This window comes from Mus caroli, unplaced genomic scaffold (genome assembly GCF_978045245.1).
Source record: "Mus caroli unplaced genomic scaffold, Mus_caroli_1 scaffold_11, whole genome shotgun sequence".
Classification (NCBI taxonomy): domain Eukaryota; kingdom Metazoa; phylum Chordata; class Mammalia; order Rodentia; family Muridae; genus Mus; species Mus caroli.
Window position 1 is genome coordinate 36,469,043 of NW_028227266.1, and position 25,118 is coordinate 36,494,160.

Here is a 25,118-nt window from a genome sequence, read left to right on the forward strand (position 1 = left end):
TTCTCCATACCTATTCAACATTGTACTTGAAGTCCTAGCCAGAGCAAATCAACAACAAAAGGAGATCAAAGGGATACAAATTGGAAAAGATGAAGTCAAAATATCACTTTTTTGCAGATGATATGATAGTATATATAAGTGACCCTAAAAATTCCACCAGAGAACTCCTAAGCCTGATAAACAGCTTCGGTGAAGTAGCTGGATATAAAATTAACTCAAACAAATCAATGGCCTTTCTCTACACAAAGAATAAACAGGCTGAGAAAAAAATTAGGGAAACAACACACTTCTCAATAGTCACAAATAATATAAAATATCTTGGCATGACTCTAACTAAGGAAGTGAAAGATCTGTATAATAAAAACTTCAAGTCTCTGAAGAAAGAAATTATAGAAGATCTCAGAAGATGGAAAGATCTCCCATGCTCATGGATTGGCAGGATCAACATTGTAAAAATGGCTATCTTGCCAAAAGCAATCTACAGATTCAATGCAATCTCCATCAAAATTCCAAATCAATTCTTCAACGAATTAGAAAGTGCAATCTGCAAATTCATCTGGAATAACAAAAAACCTAGGATAGCAAAAACTCTTCTCAAGGATAAAAGAACCTCTGGTGGAATCACCATGCCAGACCTAAAGCTTTACTACAGAGCAATTGTGATAAAAACTGCATGGTACTGGTATAGTGACAGACAAATAGACCAATGGAATAGAAGTGAAGACCCAGAAATGAACCCACACACTTATGGTCACTTGATCTTCGACAAGGGAGCTAAAACCATCCACTGGAAGAAAGACAGCATCTTCAACAAATGGTGCTGGCACAACTGGTTGTTAACATGTAGAAGAATGCGAATCGATCCATTCCTATCTCCTTGTACTAAGGTCAAGTCTAAGTGGATCAAGGAACTTCACATAAAACCAGAGACACTGAAACTTATAGAGGAGAAAGTGGGGAAAAGCCTTGAAGATATGGGCACAGGGGAAAAATTCCTGAATAGAACAGTAATGGCTTGTGCTGTAAGATCGAGAATTGACAAGTGGGACCTCATGAAACTACAAAGCTTCTGCAAGGCTAAAGACACCATCAATAAGACAAAAAAACCACCAACAGATTGGGAAAGGATCTTCACCTATCCTAAATCAGATAAGGGACTAATATCCAATATATATAAAGAACTCAAGAAGGTGGACTCCAGAAAGTCAAATAACCCCATTAAAAAATGGGGCTCAGAACTGAACAAAGAATTCTCACCTGAGGAATACCGAATGGCAGAGAAGCACCTGAAAAAATGTTCAACATCCTTAATCATCAGGGAAATGCAACTCAAAACAACCCTGAGATTCCACCTCACACCAGTCAGAATGGCTAAGATCAAAAATTCAGGTGACAGCAGATGCTGGCGAGGATGTGGAGAAAGAGGAACACTCCTCCATTGTTGGTGGGATTGCAAGCTTGTACAACCACTCTGGAAATCAGTCTGGCGGTTCCTCAGAAAATTGGACATAGTACTACCGGAGGATCCAGCAATACCTCTCCTGGGCATATATCCAGAAGATGTCCCAACCGGTAAAAAGGACACAAGCTCCACTATGTTCATAGCAGCCCTATTTATAATAGCCAGAAGCTGGAAAGAACCAAGATGTCCCTCAACAGAGGAATGGATACAGAAATTATGGTACATTTACACAATGGAGTACTACTCAGCTATTAAAAAGAATGAATTTATGAAATTCCTAGCCAAATGGATGGACCTGGAGGGCATCATCTTGAGTGAAGTAACACAATCACAAAAGAACTCACACAATATGTATTCACTGATAAGTGGATATTAGCCCAAAACTTAGGATACCCAAGATATAAGATACAATTTGATAAACGCATGAAACTCAAGAAGAATGAAGACCAAAGTGTGGACACTGTGCACCTTCTTAGAATTGGGAACAAAACACCCAGGGAAGGAGTTACAGAGACAAAGTTCGTAGCTGTGATGAAAGGATGGACCATTTAGAGACTGCCGTATCCAGGGATCCATCCCATAATCAGCTTCTAAACGCTGACACCATTGCATACACTAGCAAGATTTTGCTGAAAGGACCCAAATATAGCTGTCTCTTGTGAGACGATGCCGGGGCCTAGCAAACACAGGAGTGGATGTTCACAGTCAGCTATTGGATGTATCACAGGGCTCCCAATGGAGAAGCTAGAGAAAGTACCCAAGGAGCTAAAGGGATCTGCAACCCTATTGTTGGAACAACATGATGTACTAACCAGAACCCCGGAGCTCTTGTCTCTAGCTGCATATGTATCGAAAGATGGCCTAGTCGGCCATCAATGGAAAGAGAGGCCCATTGGACTTGCAAACTTTATATGCCCCAATATAGGGGAATGCCAGGGCCAAAAGAATGGGAATGGGTGGGTAGGGAAGTGGGGGGCGCTATGGGGGACTTTTGGGATAGCATTGGAAATGTAATTGAGGAAAATATGTAATAAAAATATTAAAAATCAAAAAAAAAGAAAAAAAAAGAAAACTGGAGCAAACATGTTCATTGTAAAATTTTGTATTTTTTTTAAATAATTCAATACCTTGACTAGTGATAAGAGAGCAGAAAAAAGTTATTAGCTGGAGGTTTTTTTGTCTGCCCTCATTTTGTCCTTGATAATTGATCATGACTTCATGAACGGCAGTTCTTACTAGTCAGAAAGTTATTTTCCTAATTTATCTTTTGCAATGTGAATAAATGATACAAGAAAGATGCAATAAAAATGTAACTTCTGGCTCACACTCCGCCGGCTTACACTGCACTTCTTGCCTCTGCTCCGTTGCAGCAGCGTCCTTCTCCAATTGCAATGGAAGAAGAAATCGCTGCACTCATCATTGACAATGGCTCAGGCATGTGCAAAGCCCGCTTTGCTGGTGAGGACGCCCCCAGGGCCGTGTTCCTTTCCATTGTAGGGCGCCCGCGACACCAGGGTGTCATGGTGGGCATGGGCCAGAAAGACTCGTATGTAGGTGACGAGGCCTAGAGCAAGAGGGGTAACCTGACCCTGAAGTACCCTATCGAGCAAGGCATTGTCACCAACTGGGACGACATGGAGAAGATCTGGCACCATACCTTCTACAATGAGCTGCGTGTGGCCCCTGAGGAGCACCCGGTGCTTCTGACTGAGGCCGCCCTGAACCCCAAAGCTAACAGAGAGAAGATGACGCAGATAATGTTTGAAACCTTCAATACCCCGGCCATGTATGTGGCCATTCAGGCGGTGCTGTCCTTGTATGCATCTGGGCACACCACTGGCATTGTCATGGACTCTGGTGACGGGGTCACACACACACACAGTGCCCATCTATGAGGGCTATGCCCTTCCCCACACCATCTTGCGTCTGGACCTGGCTGGCTGGGACCTGACAGACTACCTCATGAAGATCCTGACTGAAAGGGGCTACAGCTTTACCACCACTGCTGAGAGGGAAATTGTTCCTGACATAAAGGAGAAGCTGTGCTATTTTGCCCTGTATTTTGAGCAAGAAATGGCTACTGCTGCATCATCTTCCTCCTTGGAGAAGAGTTATGAGCTGCCCAATGGGCAGGTGATCACCATCGGCAATGAGCGGTTCCGGTGTCCTGAGGCACTCTTCCAGCCTTCCTTCCTGGGCATGGAGTCCTGTGGTATCCACGAGACCACCTTCAACTCCATCATGACTTGTGATGTGGATATCCGCAAAGACCTGTATGCCAATACAGTGCTGTCTGGTGGTACCACCATATACCCAGGCATTGCTGACAGGATGCAGAAGGAGATCACAGCCCTAGCACCCAGCACAATGAAGATTAAGATCATTGCTCCCCCTGAGCGCAAGTACTCAGTCTGGATCGGTGGCTCCATTCTGGCCTCACTGTCCACCTTCCAGCAGATGTGGATCAGCAAGCAGGAGTATGATGAGTCGGGCCCCTCCATCGTCCACCACAAATGCTTCTAGATGGACTGAGCAGGTGTCAGGCATCTTCTGCATGAGCTGATATTGAAGTATTGATTTGCCCTGGCAAATGTACACACATCATGCTAGCCTCACGAAACTGGAATAAGCCCCCCTTTCCTTTTTATTTTTTATTCACTTTACATCCCAGACACAGTCCCCCCTTTCAGAGTTCCTCCTTTACAAGTCCCTCCAACCATTGCCTTTTCTCTTTGTCCTCAGAAAATGGTAGCCCCGCTTGGGTACCACCTCACACTGGGACATCTTGTCCCAGAAGAATTAAGCATAGCCTCTCCCACAGAGGCTCAGTTAGGCAGTCCGGGTAGGGCAAAAATGCTTCAATGGCAGGGAAAAGATACCCAGAGAGTGAGAAAGCCACAGCTTCACTAGCTAAGGGACCTACATGAAGGCCAAGCCATACATTTGCTACAAATGTGCTGGGTGCCTATGTCCAGCTTCTGCATACTCCATGGTTGGTGGTCCAGGCTCTGCGAATGCCCAAGGGCCCAGGTTATTTGACTCTGTGGGTCTTTTTATGGTGTCCCTGATTCCTCTAACTTGCTCACTGCTATCTTCCTATCTTTCATAAGATTCATTGGTCTCCTTCTGATATTTGACTGTGGATCTCTGCATTTGTTTCCAATCACTAATGCATAAAACCTCTGTGGGAACACTTATGCTAAGTTCTTGTCTGCAAGCATAGTACAGTGTCACTGGGAATCTATCTTCTTCTATTCCTATTATTCCTAGGTTAGGGACTTTCATGGTACCCCAGTCTTCCTGTATGTTTTGTGTCCTCAAATTTTTAGATTCAACATTTTCTTTGACTGGTGTATCATTTTTTTCTATTGTCTCTTCTATGCCTGAGATTCTCTCTTCCATTCCTTCTATTCTGACAATGCATAAATCTGTTGTTCCTGTTTTCTTTCCTATGTTTCCATCTCCAGGATTTCCTCAGTTTGTGTTTTCTTTATTGTTTTTGTGTCTTGAAAAGTTTTATTTCCTTCACCTGTTTAATTGTATTTCCCTGAATTTCTTTATTTGTTTCCTCCTTAAATGCCTCTAACTGTTTGATTGCACTTTCCTGTATTTCCTCTTTAAAGACCTCTATCTTCTCTATATTTTCAATTTAACGTCATTTTCTCCTGCTTCAGTCATGCTAGGATAGTCAGGACTTGTTATAGTAGAATAGCTGTGCTCTGAAGATGTCTCATTTCCTTGTCTTTGTTTGTTTGTTTGTTTGTTTGTTTGTTTGTTTGTGTTCTTATGCTGGCTTTTAGCCTTCTGGTTGTTTCTGCATATTCCTGTTGTAGCAGTTATTGGGAGAGCCTGTAACCTTGATGATCCTTGGGTGGCATGATTCTGTTGGGTATCCTTGGACAGGACAAGTGAACTCATGGTGTGGTACATATCTCCCAACAGCTAAATGTGCACCTAGGTGCACGGTGGCAAGGACATTATGTGGTGGAGTTGTAGGAAGAGAGTCAGTGAGGTGACTGTTCAATGGAGTTCTGGGAAACACCATGATTCTCAGGGTACCTGAGAGGACTTGGCATGGTGGGAAAGGGAAATGCTACTATAGAGTTATATATGCTCTTAAATCTCAGAGTTACACATTGCTTATTCAAATGATTACATTACACAAGAAAGAAAGTACTTTTTTGAAATCTTTGCTAATTAAACAAGAAGGCCATCTACTAAACATGGAAAAAGCTACAGTATATTGAATGAAAATATTTATTCCCAATTTGATGTAATGAGTGAAATCTGCATAAGCAGAGTTGTGTGTATATGTGTAAATATACCAAAACACAGATTTTGAAGAATTTTCAGGAGATAAGTCACTATCTCTTCATGAACTCTGGTTTTATTGTAAGTATGTATCTAAGAATCCAATTCCATTAGGTACATTTCTTCCAAATAAAAATGTAACAAAAATAGTCAAACATCTAGTTATTAATGGCTGCTTGTAGATTATATCCTACCCCTAATTGTAAAGTTATATGCTATAATCTATTGCCAAGGAAATCTAATTTTTTGTTTTGAGAAAACTTATCTTTTGTAGTAACTTTTTAAGGGAAACTCTGACATCTTTATTTCTCAGGCTGTAGATCAGAGGATTCAACATAGGTACGACAATGGTATAAAACACAGATGACACTTTCCCTTGGTCCATGGAGCTGACTGAAGATGGCTGTAGATACATGAATGCTGTAGAACCAAAAAATATTGCAACAGCCATGATGTGGGAGCTGCAGGTGCGAAAGGCCTTGACTCTGCCTCCAGTGGATTGAATGTGGAGAACACTGACAATGATGAAGATGTAAGAGCTAAGGATGGTCATAGCTGGTACAATAATATTAAATGCACTGAAGGAGAGTGCTAGTACTTCATTAATATAAGTACTAGAGCACGAGAGCTCCAGTAATGGGAAAAGATCACAGAAGTAGTGGTTTATTATATCAGATTTACAAAGAAGCACTCTTAGTAGGAAGACTGTGTGAGCTGTGGCACTGATTAAGCCAATGCCATACACCACAGCTACCATCAATGAACAGACTTGATAGGACATGGTTACATTGTAAAGCAAAGGATTGGATATAGCCACATAGCGGTCATATGCCATTGCAGCCAACATGTGACATTCTGAAACTGCAAAAGCACAGAAGAAGTAGAACTGAGCTATGCATTGTGGGTACGAGATGATATTCATCTCTGTCACAAAGTTCAACAGCATTTTGGGAATAATGACAGTGGACTGACAGCAGTCAATAAAAGACAGACTGCTGAGTAAATAATACATAGGTGTATGCAGCAGAGAACTGATCAGAATCAATACAATCATGCCAAGGTTTCCAACAACTGTAACCAAATATACAGCTAGGAAGATAAAAAATAGAGGCAATTGGAGCTCTGGTTTCTCTGTTAACCCAGTGAGGATGAACTCAGCCACTGAGGTATCATTGATTTCTTCCATCGTCTTCTGGAAACTATGTAAAAATTTTTATACAGAATGAAATTTTGAAGTATTCATTCTACCATTCAATGAATTATAAGTCTGAATTCAAATCTCAAATCATCTGTCTTTCTATTTTTTATATGAGCAATAAGAAAAATATTTTTGTCCTGGAGAAAAGAGACATGCAAAAAAAAATCATGCACATATTCACATACTTGTGACTCTTATTATAAGAACTAATTTTATTGGTACCCATATACTACCATGGATGAATCATTCTAGCACCTTTAATTGAGTGTTTTAAGAATTTCTTTTGGTAGGTTTTTATATCAGGATAAAATAAAAGCATTATACACAAGAGGTCCGTAGCAATAATTACAATTGATAGTGAAAGAATTGAAGACTTTACACTAAAATAATGAACAAGAGAACCTCTTCATTTTAATTCTAGATATTTTTCTATGGAAATCAAACACAAAATTTGAACCTAAAATCCAGTAGTCTAGAAATCAAGCACATTTAATATCTACTAGTACATAAATATAGGTAAATATATTTAGAACAATAAATGGCTAAAAAAATTATGTGCAATTACAATTCACAGTATATCTAAGCAATGTAAGAAAACAGAAATCACAGAACAGTTGAACAATTTTTTTTAAAAAAGTAACAAATAAACCCAAGTGAGAAATCCTGAAGTTATTTTTTGATGCTAGTCTTAATTTGACTCAGCAGTTGCAGAGTCCCATGCCTCACAAAGGAAAGAACCAATTCTAAACCAGAAGGAAAAGCTTCTCAGTAACTATATATTGATAATGTTAACTCATGCTCATTCGAAGCAGTGCTTATACAGCAATAGCAAAATGCTTATTTTCCTGAATGCTTATATACAAAGATCTCAATTTTAGCTTAATGCTTCTTTTAAGTCTATTTCTACTATAAAAGCTGTGAACCATACATCATGACTTTGTGTTATTTGTCTTAGGCTCAATTTTTCAAATGCATCTTAAATATAACCATCATTAGCAAAAATACAAAATGGTTAATGATGAAGAATTGTTTCATTTTTCCTATCAGCAAATTGAGATGCAAAGAACAACACATATTTAAAATAAATTATTTTCCTTGTACGGACTTTGTAAATATTCACTGTACCATGACCATTATTAATATAACTGATATATTTAACATTTCTCTAAGTTTCCTTGTAACAATTAGTGTATTTTGCTTGTCTGATTTTTTTAGTAAGAATATGCTAGAATTCATATTTAGTAAGTTCAAAACCAACATAGTTTTGAATTATACAATGTATTATTTTGAACATTTAGCATGATACAACACAGAAAATCTTCCGGAAGATGTTCATATGAAAAACTGATTCACTTGAACTACTGGAGACTCTGAAATACTAAAACATGCATATTATGTATCTTATCCTCCCCATGTCTCATCCTTGTATTTTTCTGGCTCACTGGTCTTTATTGTTACAGATAATTCATATTAGTGTATCTATGCAGCCTTTTTAATTTTATGGTTAGCTTATTTATTTAAGTGTCTTCCAAGCTATTCTGTATTTTTTCAGTAAGTTCAATTTCATCTTTAAGGAATACAAAAAGTGAAGATTTAGAATTATATAATATACCATCAAGTTTTTGTACACACTATTTACTAATAGAACATATGAGTGAGAGAGCAAAAGAAACCAATTTTAATACATCATTTTATAAGATATAATTAGGGGTTGAAACTAAAAAAATGAGAACAGTATTTCATAGTTATATGAATTCAAGTAATATCCAGTTTTAATGTGTACATTGTAACATTTGTATCTTAGTTTTGAAGATTTAATTCTGTTTTGAAAACAACATTATATCAATAGATAAAACCAACTAAACAGTTTTTTTGACTTTTTTTAGACAAAGTACTGTATACTTACATGCTGATAGGGATTCAAGTAGATATTGTTAGGATGTTAAAGTGAACAAATATTAAAAACAAATTTCAAAATGCCAAGGATATAGTTTCTTGTGACCTTAAAAAATAGAGAAATAAAAATACAGATTATCTGCTCTTTAGAATTGTGCAGTCTAGAAGACTATATGGAGTCACACAAGGCACAGTAATAAATATGTTATTTATAAAGGTCCTAAGGAGTACAGACAGTATAATGCTTTTTCTTACTTTACTTTGTGATGTTATCAACAAAGGTATTTGAGAATCATAATAAATATCACTTCTGTTTCATTTGGTCTAAGTATCTTATGGCATTACCATTACGGAAAAATTCACTGAATATGCCACAGTTATAAGTTGTCAGCTTCCTTTAAGCATTACTCTTATTTCCTATCTCTTAACATAATTTTTGTTGTTGTTAAAGGTAATGTTTGTATTTTACTCAATAATTGTTTACCATTTTTAGGTAAAAAATTAAAATCAACACAATAAAGCAATCTTACTCTAGTAAATAAGCACCATCTTAAAACTAAAGAAATAACAAAGATATTTTTATTTTTATATTATTTAAAATACTTTTAAATTTAAATATATGTTTATATTCTCTACTCTCCCAAGTCTTTTTGAATCCTTTCCTGTTCACTACCCACCAAGTTTACATTTTTCTCAATGAACAAACGAAACCACAATACAATTACAAACCTCCCCAAACCCAGAAAACAAAATAAAACCACCCCCCCAAATAAAACTACCAAATTTTAAACAAATAAACACACGTACAAACACACCACATAAACACAGACACACACACACACACCAAAAAAATGAAGCCCAGTATGTTTGTCAACCAACCCTAAACCTGAGTACATGAGCCCTCTCATAAAGTGGCTGATATATCCAGTGTTGCTGAGTGACAAAACTGATTTTTCTTTTTTTCCTGCAAGAATAAATGAGAGTTCAGTTTTTGTAGTTTACTCTGCCTAGTTATTAACCAATCATTAAAAACTATCGAAACATGAAATATAGTAAGACTAAACAAAAATTAAAATATCAAAGTTGGACGAGGCAAACCAACTGAAGGAAACGAGCCCTTTCTTTAAAAAGTAGCAAGAATCAGAGGCTCACTCATTCCTACACTTAGGAATCCCATAAAAACACAGAACTGGAAGCCATAATACACACGTGCACATGCATGCACGCATACGCACACACACACACACACACATATATACATCCAGAAGACCAGGTACATTTTATGTTTCTTTTATGCTTCTTATTTTACATTTAACAAATGCTTAACTACACATATATTGTTAGAACCTATGAATTACATTTTCTTTCACATTAAATTACATTTGTAGCAGTTAACACCATGCCTTGAATATATGAATTAAAAATTACTGAACAACTTAAAGTAATGAGCAGCTTCAAAATGTCTTTAAAATAATCACACTGCCTGAGTTTAAATTTGTGTACACACAAGAGTTTATTGTGATTTTATATTTTAACGATTAGGATACTGCTTATGGCTACTGTGGAAATCAAAATGTCTGTATATATCTCAACTGATTTCAGTTGACATGAAACAAGGTAATGGGGAATCTCACAAGACCATGCTCATCAATAAAAAGCTACAATTTTATGTTCTATTGCTGTGACAAAACATCATGTCCGTGTCAACTTACAAAACAAGGCTTTATTTTTTTGGTTTGATTAGAGTTCCAGAGGTTCAGTCCCTATTCGTGATAGTAGGGAGGCATGCAGTGAGCATGTTACTGGGGCAGTAGATAAAAGCTACATCCTGATCTGCACACAGGAGGCAATGATGGAAAGACTAGACCTGTCACGAGCTTCTGAAAACTTAAAGCCTATCCCCAGTAACAAATTTCAACAAGGTCACACTTCTTTTAAAGTCACAAGTAAAAATGCTTCCTAAACTGTGGGCCAGCTCACACCACTTGCAAGGCTATGTTTCTTCCAAAACTTTAACATCTCTGAATCCTTCTTAAATTGTCCATCGATTGGATCTGTATATTCAATATATATGGAACTCTGTGGGCCACTATCATTTAAATTGTGACAGCTATCCAACTAAAATTGATTAGTCCTAAAGACATACAAATATGAGCAACACTTACTGAACACATCATGTTGTGTGTATTTATATATAATATATATAATATATAGTATAGATATTATATATAGTATATATTGTATATACATATATAATACATGCATATATATCTAACAATAATTTTAAATATTAGTGATTTGAGAGTAGTTGTGAGTCAGTAGAAGTTGTAGCTAACAGAGGGAATGTTTAAGTGATATACATACATAGCATTCACGTACGCAAACTCCTAAACAATTTTAAGTTATAACAATCACTAATAAAAAAATAATATAAATACTACTTTGAAAAGGAAGTAAGGAACTTGAAATGAAAGTGAGTTCTGCGAGATAAAACATCACACATGTCTATTAACAATGGAATGTAGAACAGACTAGGGGAATCTAACATTTTATGCAGTAAGGACTTTTATCTGAACATACCTTTCCTTCTTCATAGACAACTCAATGTCGGGAGCTTATCTATTCATTTTCACTAGAAAACTGCCTGGAGCATATGAGGGGCAGATTCTGCTGAAATATTTAAGGAACTATTGCTTAAAACCCAGTTCTTACAGTACTTTGTTGTTCTACAATGGTCGGTAGATATAAGCATTTTATAATCTGGGCACCAATAACAAGAGATTGGCTATTAAAAGAATAGTGTTAGTTATCACCCTCTAGAATCTCATTACTCAAGTGTCATCTCTGGAGAAATCAACAACAAGAATTATTGTACATTCCCCAGTGGTTTTCAAATGTGTAATGTAGTCCATGGGAGGATTCCTAGTTCTTTTTAAAGAATAGACATAATAAGACCATGTTATAAGTACTAAAGTATATCTGGAAAACCTAAGATATACACTGAGGCAATTTTCTATAAAAAAATGTTTTTTCAAAAGAATTAAAGAGCAGTGTATACAACTAAGTATGTGAACTTTGTAATTCTCATTGGCCTCTATTAAATTTGCTTAAGTTGTATGAGGAATTTGAAAAATCCTTTTACTTAGGAAATTTCACATCAGAATTGAATAAAAGCAGTTTTCTCCCCACCCAAATTATAATAATTTTGACATTTTAAATGATTCACAAAAAAATGCCCAAGAAAACCAGTAAGAGGACATTAGGATGAGAAATGGGAACTGCGGTAACAGTTAAGGCAGATGAAACAAAGAGCTACTGAACCTTTCTAAAAAATCTGATTACATCCCAAGAGGAGAAAGATGTTTTCACCCTTTCCTTTTTTCAAGATCAACAATAAGTTTATTGGAAAAGGAGAGTAAATGATACTCAGTAGGCTCTCTGATTGATAAAAAAAAATGTGAAAGCTATCAGAAATGAAAGAGAAGTAAATATATATGAATATATAAAATATATAGATATATAATATACATAATTCTTTGCTCCTATATATATTCACACATGGAAATATAATACATACATACACACACACATATATTCCTGTGTCAAATAGGGGGCATACATAAAGTATATTTCCAAGTGTAAATCTAAAAATATTCATCTAACTTTATGTTGTCTTTTAAATGATTATATACTGGCATACTGGCAATAATTTTATTAATGGTAAGACTTGATGTTGCTTATAGCCCTTCTGCATTCTCCAAACAACAAAAAAATTCCTCTTTGTTCAGAAGAAATTTCTTTTGCCAGGAATGTACTCATAACAATATTTCCTAGCTATTGATCATAGGATGCAGCACAGTCATAAAGATGTTATAAAACAAAGATGATACTTTTCCTTGGTCTAAAGAAATGACTCATAATGGCTGAAGAACATGAACGTTGGCAACCAAAAAGAAAGAAAGACAGACAGACAGACACAAAAAAAGAAAGAAAAGAAAGAAAGAAAGAAAGAAAGAAAGAAAGAAAGAAAGAGAAAGAAAGAGAGAAAGAAAAAGAAAGAAAGAGAGAAAGGAAGGAAGGAAGAAAGAGATAAACAAAGAAACAAAGAAAGATAGATAAAAGAAAGACAGCAGCAAACAAAATATTGGAGCTGGAAGTGCTAAAGGCTTTGTATCTGTACTCAGATAGAGTATGGAGAATGGCAATGTAATGAATGATAAGGAAGGACCATCCAGAGACTGCCCCACCGAGGGATCCATTCCATAAACAGCCACCAAACCCAGACACTATTGCATATGCCAGCAGATTTTGCTAACAGGACCCTGATATAGCTGTCTCCTGTGAGGCTATGCCTGGCAAATACAGAAGAGGATGCTCACAGTCGTCCATTGGATGAACCACAGGACCCCCAATGAAGGAGCTAGACAAAGTACCCAAAGAGCTAAAGGGGTCTCCAACCATATAGGTGGAACAACAATGTGAACTAACCAGTACCCCCAGAGCTTGTGTCTCTAGCTGCATATGTAGCAGAGGATGGCCTAATTGGCCATCTTTAGGAGGAGAGGCCTTTGGTCTTGTGAAGATTATATGCCCCAGTACAGGGGAATGCCAGGACAAGGAAGCAGGAGTGGGTGGGTTGGGGAGCAGGGCAGGAGAAGGGTATAGGTGACTTTTTGGATAGCACTTGAAATGTAAATGAAGAAAATATCTGAAAAGAAAAGAAAAGAAAAGAAAAGAAAAGGGAAGGGAAGGGAAGGGAAGGGAAGGGAAGGGAAGGGAAGGGAAGGGAAGGGAAGGGAAGGGAAGGGAAGGGAAGGGAAGGGAAGGGAAGGGAAGGGAAGGGAAGGGAAGGGAAGGGAAGGGAAGGGAAGGGAAGGGAAAAGAAAAGAAAAGAAAAGAAAAGAAAAGAAAAGAAAAGAAAAGAAAAGAAAAGAAAAGAAAAGAAAAGAAAAGAACCAGTTGGGGCAGGGACCATCAGTGCATCACATGCAAGCATGTTAATTCCCATGAAATTTGGGAAACTAATTAACATAATAAAAACAATAAACCAATTCATAAAAAAAGAATTATCAGATTATGGGGCAATGAAATTAGATGCATTGGACAACATCTCACTTATAAAGTCACTAGAACAAGGGAGCTCTAGTAATAAAAGTGGATCACAGAAGTAGTGGCTTATTATATCAGCCTTACAGAAAAGCACTTAGAAGGAAGAAGGTAAAAGAGGTAGCACAGGCCAAGCGGTGGTGGAGCACACATTTAATCCCAGCACTTGGGAGGAAGAGGCAGGTGGATTTCTGAGTTCGAGGCCAGCTTGGTCTACAGAGTGAGTTCCCAGACAGCCAGGACTACACAGAGAAACCCTGTCTTGAAAAACCCAAAACAACAGCAACAACAATAACAACAACAACAACAACGACAACAAAGAGGTGGCACCAAGTGGATACCATACACACACACACACACACACACACACACACACACACACACACACACGCACACACACACATACAGCTACCATCCAAGAACATACTTGATAGGACATGGATATATTGTAAAATAAAAGGGTTGTTAGAGACAATCTCCATAGCAATCATATGCCATTGCAATGAACAGATGATATTCTGCAACAGCAAATGCACAGAGATAGAGAACTGAGCTATACATTCTGACTAATGGATGACATTCTTCTGTGTCACAAAGTTTACCATCACTGTGGGAGTAATGACAATGAACTGACATTAGATAATAAAAAAACAAGAACTGAGTAAGTGATACATGGATGTGTGCTGTTAAGAATGTAACAGACCAGTTTGACCTTTGCTGTATATGTGCAGTGGGAGAAGACAGGCTTAATTCTAGAGAGACTTGAAGCACAAGGGAAGAGGGAGTTCTAGTGGGGGTGGTAGCAACCTATTGGAGTTCAGATGTTGAAGGAATGGGATGAGGGACTGTAGGATGGGGGATTGTGGCACGGGGCAACAACTGGAATATAAATAACTAAATTTAGAAAAGAAAAAAGAAAAATGGCCAATTTAACAGGAGAAGACTACTGTTGAAAGCAATAGTGTATCAAAATACAGAATCACAGGCATGGGGTGCTTGCCTCCAATTGAAACGTCTAAATACAATTGCTTCAACTAAGGCTCAGGGAAAACCAGGAAGAAGAGAAAGAAAGAGTGTAAGAGCTAGAGTGCCAGGAAGTCTATCGAGAAACTGTGTTCTATCTAGGAAATGGAAATGATACCCATGAATCTTGGCTGCCCAACGAAGACTTGAACAATTCCAACAGAGATAACATTCCAAGGTAAATGGGAGAAATATCACAGAGCCCCATACCTAGATGATAAACAATTAGCAACTGCTGAGAGAGAAAAATCAGTCTTTACCCAGGAATAAGACCCCTGACTGGTTATCCAAGTCTTGGTGGTAAGACATGCAGGAAACATTGTATGGATCAACTGGTTGTATTTATGTACTGATTTATTCATATCATATGTAATAAAAATGATTGAGGAATAAAGAAAAAAGAAAAAAGAAAGAATAAAAAAGGAATGTAAAAGAAAAAAGCTCCTGAGAGGCTTTGCCAGAGCCGGACAAGCGTGGAGTCGGTTGTTCACAGCCAACCATTGGACTGACCACTTTGACCCCAATGGAGGAGTTGGAGGAGGGACTGAAGGAGCTGAGGGGGCTTGCAGCCCTATGTGGACATACGTGGACATCAGTGGGAGGAACGACCCTTAGGCCTGAGGTGGTTCGATGTCCCAGAATAGGGATATGCCAGAGCGGGAAGGCAGGAGTGGGTGAGTGGGTGGGTGGGGCACTCTCATAGAGGCAGGGGAGGGGAGATGAGATAGGGGGTTTCTAGAGGGGAGACTTGGGAAGGAGATAGCATTTGAAATGTAAATAAAGAAAATATCCAATAAAAGGAAAAATGAAAAAAATTACAAAATAATAAGAAATTGTGACCAAGAGGTGGGAAAAAAGCTGTTTGGCTAGAGGAGAAAATTCCTGTACAGTTTGGGTTCATTTGTTCCTTCATTTTGGTAATATTTTAGGCTATGAGACATATGCATGCAGCAGACTTGTGTTCACAAAGCACCCTTCCTATACCTGTTTTTCACATATTGGTTTACCCTTCCTATAAACAGCCTTACTCATACTAGCAAGATTGGTACAGAAAATATAGACAAAGGAACTCATAAAAACTAATATGAGGAAGGTACAATAAATTTAGCAACCGAGACAAAGATTGAGATAAGACTTCAAGTTAGCAAGAAGAGAGAAGTAGAGTTTCAAAGAGGCAAAACCTGCCAGAGAAGATTTGGTGAAAGTAAGCGCTTTCCTGGAACTGGGTATGGAGCCATACAGCTGCTACAGAGGTTGCAGGTTCCAGGGGTGGTCTCAAACAAGTTCTGCAACTTGACTCTCACCATATGGACACTGGCTGACTCATGGAGGGACAGAGGGAGAAGGTGGCTGCAGGAAACAGGGAGAGAAATGGCATGATCAGATAAAGGAGCAATAGCTAAGTAGCAGCAGACAGCAAAGTACTGCAGGTTTATAGCTCTGGTATGAGTAATTAGGATTCTTGGCTTTCACACGGATGGCCTCAAATTTAAATTATATAAATTAGCAAATTATACAAGCTAAATATAAATTTTACTAATTGAATACAGTTAATATATAATATACCATAAATACAAGTCTTATGCATTAAATAATCATTAAAAAAAAGAACTTAAGAGAGCTGAAATAACCACTCAAGGTTTTCCCACTATTCTACCCAGGCAGACCGATAGGAAGATGAGGGACAGGGGCAGCTGGAGCTCTTGATCCCCATTCTGTTTCAGAGAATTAACAATCCTGGAAAAGAAGACTCCTGGAAAGAAACCATCACATACTGGTTTATATACTTTTTCACTTATGCTTTAAGAGTGGTTATTATTTTATACAATCCCTCACAACCTGTGATTTGTGTTTCAAGAATATCTTGTGTCTTGTTCATAAGACTCTAGTCATTGTAACAAAAGATCTTTGATGTGTGTGTGGTAAAACAGAAACAGTATCCACAAGGAAAGACTTGGCCCTTTCAATAATGAACAGGACAATTGTGGATTCTATCATTTTAGTTCTGTTCTTAAATTTTAGGTAGGGCAATCAGAAAGCTAAATGAATTTTAAAAGTACCATGCTAGAAAGCAAACAGTAAAATCGTCCTTACATATGAATGATTATTTAAAAAAATATGAATGAGTTCATAGAAATTTCAGACTCTAATAAGAATATCTATTAGAAATCAAGAATAATACAATAAATTTAGGGTACACGATTCTCACAAATGCTTGTTTGGAATTTCACAAACTCTATATACGACCAGAGCTCTTCTTTGTCTGTAAGCCTGTGGTAACTTTTAAACCAGGCACAGGAGTTCCTCTAGTATTATTTCATTTCATTCAGGATTGCTTTGGCTATCTGGGATCCTTTGTACTTCCCTCTAAATTTTAATACTCTTTTCTAATTCAGTGAAAACTGTCAATGGGATTGTTACTGCATTGAACATGTAAATGTTTTGTGGGAGGATGCTCTTTTATAGAAGTTCATGATCATGGGCATCTTTCAATTTTTAATGTCTTCTTTGATTTCTTTTCTCACAGATTTTAATGTTTCACTACCAATTACTTTTATTTCCTTGATTGTGTTTATATCCTGGGTGTGAGTTATTGTTTTAATTTTTCCTTTTAGGTTGTATTGAGTGGGATTCTTTCCATGATTTCATTTCCCTTTATTTGATATTATATAGAGAAAGTGTTTGAAATTTTGTGGTATGATTCTTCATCAATTCTAGAACCTTTCTGGTGGAGTTTTTAGGACCTTTTATATATAAAACATATCATCTACAAACAAAACTTATTTTTAAATCTTTTTCATCTCTTTTATTTCTTTCTTGTCTTTACCTGCTGCAGCAGGATCTGAAGGAATACATTGACAAGGCTCGAGACAGTATATTGCCCTGATTCTTCCTTAGTTTTTTTTTTCTATATATATTTTTAAATTTTTAAGTATTTGAGAATTACATACAAGATTCTTCCTTTTGCATCATTTCCAACCTTCCTTGTCCACATGACAATTCCTCCTATATTCTTTCACTTTCTCTAAAATTCATGACTTTTAAAAAATACTTGTGGACAAAAGCGCATGGTCTTCGGAAGAACGCTTATTGGAGCCTCTGAAACCACAGGGTGTCCACATCTTTTCTTGACAATTTTGTAGTGATTTTTTTCCTATTTTTTTCTTTCTCTTTTCAGCACTGAGATTTCATCATGGTGTTTTCCCCTTTCCATGGCTGTTCCTTCTGGTCTCCTGCTGACTCAAAATGTCTCACTGTTGGATCTTTTCCTTGTTTATCTTTTCATGGTAGGGTTTCTGCTGAGACTTTATCCATTTTCTTTGCCTTAACTTTAGATTTCTTAGTAACACTCTGTTGTGTCTCTTTCTGGACTCTCTCTTTTTGAAGCAACAATGCCTTTTTATTGCTTGGCATACTTGTATTACCAGAATCTGTTTTGATCATATTATTTTGGTTTTTTTTTTCTTTGTTATTATACCTAATGCATTTGGCACATATAGAAAAGTCTTTGTATGAAGGTAAAACAGAAAGTTATTAAGACTCTCTTGAGATGCTTCTATCTAGAATTAAAAACGGCATCTACCAAACTCAAAAAGTTTCACAATTATGTCAAGATGAGGAGGCAAAAGCTATAGTGTTTTTTTTGCAAGTGGCAAATGGTGAAGCTGATAACAAGAAAATATCTGTATTTTAATGGGAAAGCTTTCAAACAAAAAGACCCTTAATACTCTACAGTTCAAGTAAAAGGCTCAAAGATAAAAAAAAAATTACACCTACCCACCCAATAAGAAACAGAAAATTAAAATAAGCTGGTACTGCCATCTGTTCTACTCATAGTGTTAACACAAATCCCACAAAGTGGGTTTGTGACAAGATTATAGACCTTGATCACGATGCTGAATCACATTTGTCATATAAACCACTCCTGGTAGCAACAAACAAACAAACAAACAAAAACAAAAAAAAACTCAGTGGATTCTCTAATACCTCGCCAAGATCCTCAGGCATTTGTGGACCAGAAGAAAAGTGCCAAACTTGCTTCTGCCCCTCTAACAAAGGTTTTTCCCCATCTTCACATAACTAGAAGAGCAACTAATGTTGAACATCAGTTTGCCTCCAGGGTGTTTCAGGGTGACATTTGGAGGCAAGAAAGAAAATTGTGTTGTGCTAACTCTGTGGGGCCCTGAAGATTGATTGTCTTCTGCTCTGTATTAAAACTCCCAAGGTGAAGACCCAAAATTTTCTCCTTTATACTTGAACCTAACAAAAGAATTACCCGTCTTTAAAATAAAAAGATGGAAAAACAAACAAACAAACAAACCCATCCAACAATCAACTTGAAAAAAAAAAAAACCGTTAATATCACTATGTTCTCTAGTGAGAGTTTTAAGGAAAATGGTTTCTGTTTTCCTTGAAAAAACAAAAACAAAAAAAAAGAGGAAGATGACGATCACGGTTATAGAAGTTGGAACCCTAACTTCTGCCCAATGCAGGGGAAGAGAATGCCTCCTATCTGCTTGCTGAAGAAAATTAATTGATGCTTCCTTTAGGTCAAGATGTAGAACTTTGGCTCTTCCAGTACCATGCTGCTATGATTTCCCGCCATGATGCTAATGGACTGAACCTGAAACTGTAACCCATCTTCAAATTAAATGTTTTCTTTTATAAGAGTTTTTATAAGAGTTGTATCTTCATAGCAATGGAAACCCAAAGTAAGAAAGTGGGTGAGAACAATAAAAAATGATAGAGAGAGAGAGAGAGAGACAGAGAGAGAGACAGACAGAGAGAGACAGACAGAGAGAGAGAGACAGAGAGAGAGAGAGAGAAAAATATATGAGGCTATAGAGAGAAGAAAGGGAAGAAGAAATGCTGTAGTCAGTATTATCTGAAAAAAAAAGTTTTTGAAGAATTAAAAAAAACTTTTCTTCTAGGTCCCAAAAATTGTATGACATGACTTTTAGGGAAAAATACATTAAACAGGACTTAAAGTAACAAAAGTAACAATTTACATTCTTTTTCAAACTTTACCACTGTATTAGATTTTATTGTGATTTTAAATTTTATTACATTTCATGTGTTTGTTATTTTTACATTTATCTATATATTACTTAGATATTTATCATTAAAAATCATTTAATACCTTTATACACTAACGTTCATATGTAAAAATTCCACAATGCCTTGTACTAATGAATAACAATATTCAACAAGCTGTGGAGGAAGCCTCAAAATGCATATAAAACACTGAAGCCTGACTTAAAGTGGGCAAACATAGAAATATTGCTCTAGATATTCTACTGAGGTAATGGGCAGGATGCATAGAGAAGCTGTGCACATGCATGCACAGAGACCCTAGAATGTCAGTGGTTCTAGACAAATAATTAGCCACCTATCTCTGTTAAATTCCGTTACAAAACAGAGCAAGGGGGCTCAGATTGTAAGAAATAAGAATTTCTATTCAACATTAATCCCTTTTTAAGGTTTAAGTATCTCATTTCCCTCAATTCTTTCTGAATTATAAAAAAATAGGCTTTGACACTGTGTAATCTAGCCTTGTCTTTTAATTCACTAGTAATTTTTGCTAATAAAGATGGTATCTAAAGTTATTTGTCTATCTCGGTACCACATTTTTAATAGGTTTATTTGGTTCTCTGCAGTCTAACTTCTTGAGTTCTTTGTATATTTTGGATATAAGGCCTCTATTGTACATAGGATAGGTAAAGAACTTTTCCCAATCTGTTAGTTGCCATCTTGTCCTATTGACAGTGTCCTTTGCCTTACAGAAGCTTTGCAATTTTATTAGGTCCCACTTGTCAATTCTTGATCTTAGAGCATAAGCTATTTGTGTTCTATTCAGGAAATTTTTCCCTATGCCCATATGCTTGAGGCCTTCCCCAATTTCTTTGCTATTATTTTCAGTGTACCTGATTTTATGTGGAAGTCCTTGAGCAACTTGGACTTGAGCTTCCTACAAGGAGATAAAAATGGATTGATTTTTCATTCTTCTACAAGCTGACCTCCAGTTGAACCAGGACCATTTGTTGAAAATGCTGTAATTTTTTTTTCCACTGGATGGTTTTAGTTCCTTTGTCAAAGTTCAAGTGACCATAGGTGTGTGGATTCATTTCTGGGTCTTCAATTCTATTGCATTGATCTTCCTGACTGTCATACCTAATGGCTCTGAAACACCTAAAGAAATGTTCAACATTCTTAATCATCAAGGAAATTCAAATGAAAACAACTGTGATATTTCACTTCACACCAATCAGAATGGCTAAGATCAAAAACTCAGGTGACAGCAGATGCTAGCTAGGATGTGGAGTAAGAGGAACATTTCTCTGTTGGTGGGATTGTAAACTGGTACAACCACTCTGGAAATCATTCTTGGAGTTCCTCAGAAAACTGGACATAATATTACCTGAGGACCCAGCTATGCCACTCCTAGGCATATACCCAAAAGATGCTACAACATGTAGCAAGGACACATGCTCCACTATGTTCATAACAGCCTTATTTATAATAGTCAGAAGCTGGAAAAAAAAAACAGATGATCTTCAACAGAGGAATAGATACAGAAAATGTGGTACATTTACACAATGGAGTGATACTCAGCTATTAAAAGTTATGACTTCATGAAATTCTCAGGCAAATGGATGGGACTAGAAAATATAATCCTGAGTGAGGTAATCCAATCACAAAAGAACACCCATGGTATGCACTCATTGATAAGTGGATATTAGCCCAAAATCTCGGAATACCCAAGATCTAACTCACAGACCACATGAAGCTCAAGAAGAAGGAAGATCAAAGTGTGAATACTTCAGTCATGGGAGGAGTACAGAGATAAAAAGTGGAGCAAATACTGAAGGAATGACAATCCAGAGACTGCCGCACATGGGATGCATTCCATATATAGTTATCAAACACCGATACTATTTTGGATGCCAAGTGCTTGCTTACAGGAGCCTGATATAGCTGTCTCCTGAGAGGTTCCACTGGCACCTTACAAATACAGAGGTGGACTGAGCACAGATTCCCCAATGGCGTGGCTAGAGAAAGACTCAAGGAGCTGAAAGGGTTTGCAGCCCGATAGGAGAAACAACAATATGAGCCAACAATAACACCCAGAGCTTCCAGAGACTAAACCATCAACCAAAGAGTACACAGGGAGGGACCCATAGTTACAGCTGCATCTGTAGCAGAGGATGGCCTTGTTGGACATCAATGGGAGGAGAGGCCATTGGTCCTGTGAAGGCTTGATGCCCCAGTGTAAGTGAATGCCAGGACAGGGAAGCAGGAATGACTGTGTTGGTGAGCAAGGGAAAGGGGAATGGAACAGAGGGTTTTTGGAGGTAAAATGAGAAAAGGGGATAATATTTGAAATATAAATAAAGAAAATATCTAATAAAAATAAAATAAAGTTACTTGTCTCTCTCCCAAATATTATTCAGAGGTAGGAGTCTGATTAGAAAGAATAGTGATAATGATCTCCCACAAGAATCTCATGTCTCTCTTTTTTTTTAATTCATTGGATATTTTCTTTATTTACATTTCAAATGTTATCCCCTTTCCTAGTTTTCCCTCCGAAAATCCCCTATCTCCTCCTCCCTCCTCCTGCTCCCAAACCCACTCACTCCCATTCCTGATCCTGGCAACCCCCTATACTGGGGCATAGACCCTTCACAGAACCAAGGGCCTCTTCTCCTATTGATGACCTACTATGACATCCTCTGATTCATATATAGCTAGAGCCACAAGTTCCACCATGTGTGTTCTTTGATTGGTGGTATAGTTCCAAGGAGCTCTGGGGGCACTGGTTAGTTCATATTGATGTTCCTCCTATGGGGCTTCAGTCCCCTTCAGCTCCCTGGATATTTCTCTGGCTCCTTCATCACTTATAAGTGGATATTAGCCCAGAAACTTAAAATACCCAAGATACAATATGTAAAATACATGAAACTCAAGAAGAAGGAAGGCCAAAGTGTGGATACTTCGTTCCTTCTTAGAATGGGGAACAAAATAACTATGGAAGGAGTTAGAGAGACAAAGTTCAGATCAAAATCTGAAGGAATTACCATCCAGACACTGCCCCCTCTTGGGGATCCATCCCATAAACAATGACCAAACCCAGTCACTAGGCATATGCCAACAAGTGTCTGCTGACAGGAGCCTGATATAGCTGTCTCCTGGGAGGCTCTGCCAGAGCCTGGCAAAGACAGAAATTAATGCTCACAGTCATCCATTGGACAGAGCACAAGGTCCCCAATGAAGGAGTCATGTCTCCTTTTTTAACTCTAACAAAATCAACATACAAACTCCCTTCCCTGTGTTTCTCAAGTAGACAAGTGATAGAACTATAGCTTCTTGTATAAATACAAATTTAATGAAAATATATGAAAGATACTATCAAACTACTAAAACACTGTATTTTCTGAAGACTTAAAGATAAAGGCATTTGGTGTTCCCTGGGGTGATTTCTGGTGACAGGAAAAAAATTAACAGGGGAAACAGAAAATATATCAGATTTGGACCTTTCATTTTTATTGACATCTTCCACATATATTTAGTATGACAGACTTAGAAAATTATTTTATTTGGAAAATTTTACCTTAGGACTAAATAAAAGCAGTTTTCATTCAACTCCAAGTTAGTAAGAAGTGATAGACTGTATACATCTTTCATATGGAGAATGGTTGATTTACTAAGGACTATACACTTAAAGAAAAGTGACCCTCTAGCTCTCACAGAATATTCACTGTCAATAGCTCCTTAACTGTAGATATAACTTTAAGCTAACTTCTGATTTCCATGATGGGATTTGTTCAAAGTTGGGCTTATACACATCTTGTGCGTGCTGTCACACCTTTCCAGGCTGTGAACCCTAAATGATGCAATAACAACTTCAACAACACATCATCCATGTCCATTCTACCTCTATTGACAATAGTTAAAAATGGAAATGGCTTAAATTACCCCAACTGATAAATTGAAAATAAAAAACATAGTACATATACACAGTGGAATTCTATTTTGCTATAAAGGAAAATAATATCTTGAAATTTGAAAGTACTGAGTAAAGTGGTTGGAGACAGAAAAACAAACACCATATGCCCTTACCCATCCTCTGTCCTTATTGGGGATGCCTAGATCTAAATCTTTGGCTGTGAGTTTATAATCTAATGTTACTACAGAATCCAGTAAAATTATAAGGGATAATAGGGAATAGCTTTTCTAGAGAGTGAAATAGCAGAGTACAGGGTCTAAAAGGCAGAAATAGAGTAAATTGGGGGTGCATTAAATGGAGTATTGAAAAGGAAAGAAATATAGACAGAGAAGTAGCTAAAAATATAATAGCTAATAGGGATGTTTGAAAAGTCAAAGGAAATAAGTTATGTTTACTTTAAATCATATATAATGCAATACTCATACACATTCCAAAATATTATATGCTACTGGTCCTGCACTTGATTATTTCCCAGAATTTGAATGTAAATATCTATTGCTAAGAACACAACAGCATTCAAACACAAGACTTCAGTGAATAAAGTTGGATTGGATCTAGAAAGTTGCTCCCCAAGGAACAATGCTATCCAAGTTGCCAAGAAAGTAAAACAATTAATTTCTGTACTCAATTGCAACTGCTACAGTAACAATTCAATAATAACCAGCAAGACAAGCTATTCATAAAGGCATAATAGTGAATGGTGCATCGTGATAGTAAACAATAACTATCAAAATGTACTTAAAGCCTGAACAATAGGAGAAAAATTCATGTCAGATTCTGTAAAAATAGTCAACTATTAGCTGCATGTAAAGTCATGGAACCTAGAAGAAAATATAATAGTGAAAATTTACCAATTCGTATAATCTCTAATTGCATACTTAGTGCATACTGTGTCACCCATAGATAACTGTAACTCTTTGTACAGCAGATGAAGATAATTACACAACTCTATAACTGTCTATATAGAGGCAACAAATGATGGTGGAATGAAAAGCCACAATTAATCTATTTACAATACAACCCTACCACTTAAGGCTCAGGGGAACATTTGAGGAGTGAAGGAAACAACATTCTAAAAGACAACATAAAAGTAGTCTGTGGTAAGAGAGTGTCTACTA

General features: G+C 37.0%; 2 protein-coding genes and 1 pseudogene across 3 annotated transcripts in view; 1 reads left to right on the plus strand and 2 right to left on the minus strand.

The window, feature by feature from the left end:
* The window catches only part of LOC110301213 (olfactory receptor 8G17-like), an 81,493-nt gene that overhangs the window by 26,490 nt on the left and 29,885 nt on the right, over positions 1 to 25,118 (minus strand). The gene's annotated exons all lie outside the window — the stretch shown is intronic.
* LOC110301212 (actin, cytoplasmic 1 pseudogene) lies at positions 3,355 to 4,002 on the plus strand (annotated as a pseudogene).
* LOC110301214 (olfactory receptor 8G50-like) lies at positions 6,012 to 6,959 on the minus strand. The gene has a single exon (XM_021171551.2). It carries the CDS (start codon positions 6,957 to 6,959, stop codon positions 6,012 to 6,014), a length of 948 nt encoding a protein of 315 aa, XP_021027210.1.

What these genes read in the sequence shown, in the direction of transcription:
- LOC110301214 (XM_021171551.2), bottom strand. Translation starts at nt 6,959, where the DNA reads ATGGAAGAAATCAATGATACCTCAGTGGCTGAGTTCATCCTCACTGGG.